The sequence below is a fragment of the Stegastes partitus genome, unplaced genomic scaffold, assembly GCF_000690725.1.
Source record: "Stegastes partitus isolate 25-593 unplaced genomic scaffold, Stegastes_partitus-1.0.2 Scaffold1851, whole genome shotgun sequence".
Taxonomy (NCBI): Eukaryota; Metazoa; Chordata; class Actinopteri; family Pomacentridae; genus Stegastes; species Stegastes partitus.
The window spans coordinates 63,535-65,636 of NW_007579582.1; the positions used below are offsets into that span (position 1 = coordinate 63,535).

A 2,102-nucleotide genomic window follows, 5' to 3' on the forward strand; every position below is an offset into this window, starting at 1 on the left:
ATTGCTGCAGCTCTGTTCATTCACATACAGTCGTGACTCGATAATCCTGAACAATCCTAAACCTGCTACCTGACAGGTTCTCAGGAGAAACCAACAGAACCCATAAAAACAGCCTTAACATAGCGACAGCCTTGGATTGTGACTCCGACATGACATTTAATGTCACCAATCAGGATGACGGCGTATTATCTGACTGAACAATCCCACAGATTTACTGAGCTTTGATGTGAACCGACGGCCCGTGCACCAGCTCGCTGGTCAGTTCGGCTGAAATCCAGCGATGTGTGGTTTTCTAACAACACACCAGTTCCACTCATCGAGTGAGTTTGCCTAATGAATGACTAATGAAGTCGGTTTGCATCAGTTTGTCAGAAAACAAGTTGTCACCAGTGTTCAAGAAGTCACAGAGCACGTGGTGCGCCGTCATGGAGCCAAAACGGACAAAGCTAACAGTAGCGGTGAAAACAGCTCTGTGTCAGTACAAGCTAGAGCATCCGCAGTGTTCCCAGGACAGGTGGTCCAGTTCATAAAGACACCTGTTCTGTGACAGTCGGCTGATCAATGTCATGTACGCACATAGTTCATTATAACAACTATAGCAATGAATATTAACTAATGAGCCTTCCAGCATCAAGCCCTCCTCGTATCTGGACCTCCGTCTGGACAATCCGACAGCCTTGCTATCCGACATAGAAGAAGGTTTTACATTTAGTGTCGGGTTATGGAGTCACGACTGTACTAATGAGAACTGCTCTGTAGAATCTGACCTGTAAACAGTGAAACAGCCCTTTAAGGATGACTCTCTGTCTCCATAGCAACATCCTCCAAAGAAGGACTATGTCCGAGCCGTGTCTCTGCTCACCGGGTACTTGATCCAGTCCAACGGCACCGCCGGCTCCACCCTCTACTACCTGACCCAGGTGGACCCCCGAGGTCGGGCCAGATGGATCAGAACATCACTATTACTGCTATTCGCTAAAAATGTCATACATTGACCCAGACCCTGACCAGACGTGGTCTCTACTGTTCTGTCTGCAGGTTCTTTACCAAAGTGGGTGGTGAACAGAGTCTCTCAGTTCGTGGCTCCAAAGGTAACAGACTTTCGGTTCCCCTCAGACCTCTGAAGACAAACTGCCCCACTGCTTCTAACCATGTCTGTCCCTTCAGGCCATGAGGAAGATCTACAAGGCGTCCCTGAAGTACCCAGAGTGGAAGCGGAAACACAACCCGTCCCTGAAGCCGTGGATGTTTCCGGAGCAGAACACGCTGCCGTGCATCAGCGTGGCGGAGTTGACGCTGCAGCGCGGCGACTCGCTGGAGAACATCGACGAGAGCGGCGTGAGCGAGGAGAAGACCAACCACAGCGACGACGAAGAGACTTAGAGCGTCTGTTGGTTTGTTGGATCAGATGGACTGAAGCTGGAAACGTGTCTGAATGTCTGTAGCCGCTGTGGTTCTGTTGCTGGTTCTGGTTCTGTCTGGACCTGCTGTGTTTCTCTTCAGAAATGTGAAAACACTGGTTGCTGTTGGTCATGCTAACGTCTCTCCTCCTGTGAGGATCTTCCAGTTTGCTCAGGCTCTGTCCTTCCAGACGGCAGTGATGCTTCTGTTCCGTTGACTTATTTGTTGTTTGGGACTCAAAACTACGTTCTGTAAAATATTTTGGCAAAATTTCATGTGTGAGACTATTTTTTCAGATTTTTTTGACTTTTTATTTTTACCCTCAAAAAACAAACAAACGTGAACCATTTCAAGGTTCACAATCTCCAGAAACGAAACTCCCACAGACGTGACTCGTTGGTGACGACACTCGTTTTTAATTACTGATCTTACTGATCAACATTTTCAAACCAGGGTGGTATTTAGGGCCCAGGAAGTTCCTGAAGTGTATATATTTATGCATGCGTCCTGATTTTCTACCAAAAACACAGCCTTTGGTTGACAGTTTACCATCTGCTGAGGCTTCTCGGATTTGATATTTAGCAAAGACGGTAAACCAAGCTTCAACTGTTCTGGCAAAAATGGTGACGTAGGAGCACAAGAACTGTTGTTTAGAGGAGTCTATACATTATCATGGGCTGCAGGTGGCTCGGTGGTTAGCA

At 47.5% G+C, this 2,102-nt stretch overlaps 1 protein-coding gene across 1 annotated transcript in view; it reads left to right on the top strand.

Moving 5' to 3' along the window:
- The window catches only part of stard15 (StAR-related lipid transfer (START) domain containing 15), a 22,583-nt gene extending 20,916 nt beyond the window's left edge, over positions 1-1,667 (top strand). Inside the window, exons 4-6 of the mRNA XM_008302654.1 lie at positions 816-933; positions 1,039-1,091; positions 1,168-1,667. Of these exons, the coding sequence (XP_008300876.1) occupies positions 816-933; positions 1,039-1,091; positions 1,168-1,383 (387 nt within the window). The 3' untranslated portion in view covers positions 1,384-1,667. The remainder of the gene's footprint in view (positions 1-815; positions 934-1,038; positions 1,092-1,167) is intronic.
- Positions 1,668-2,102: the final 435 nt, after the last annotated feature.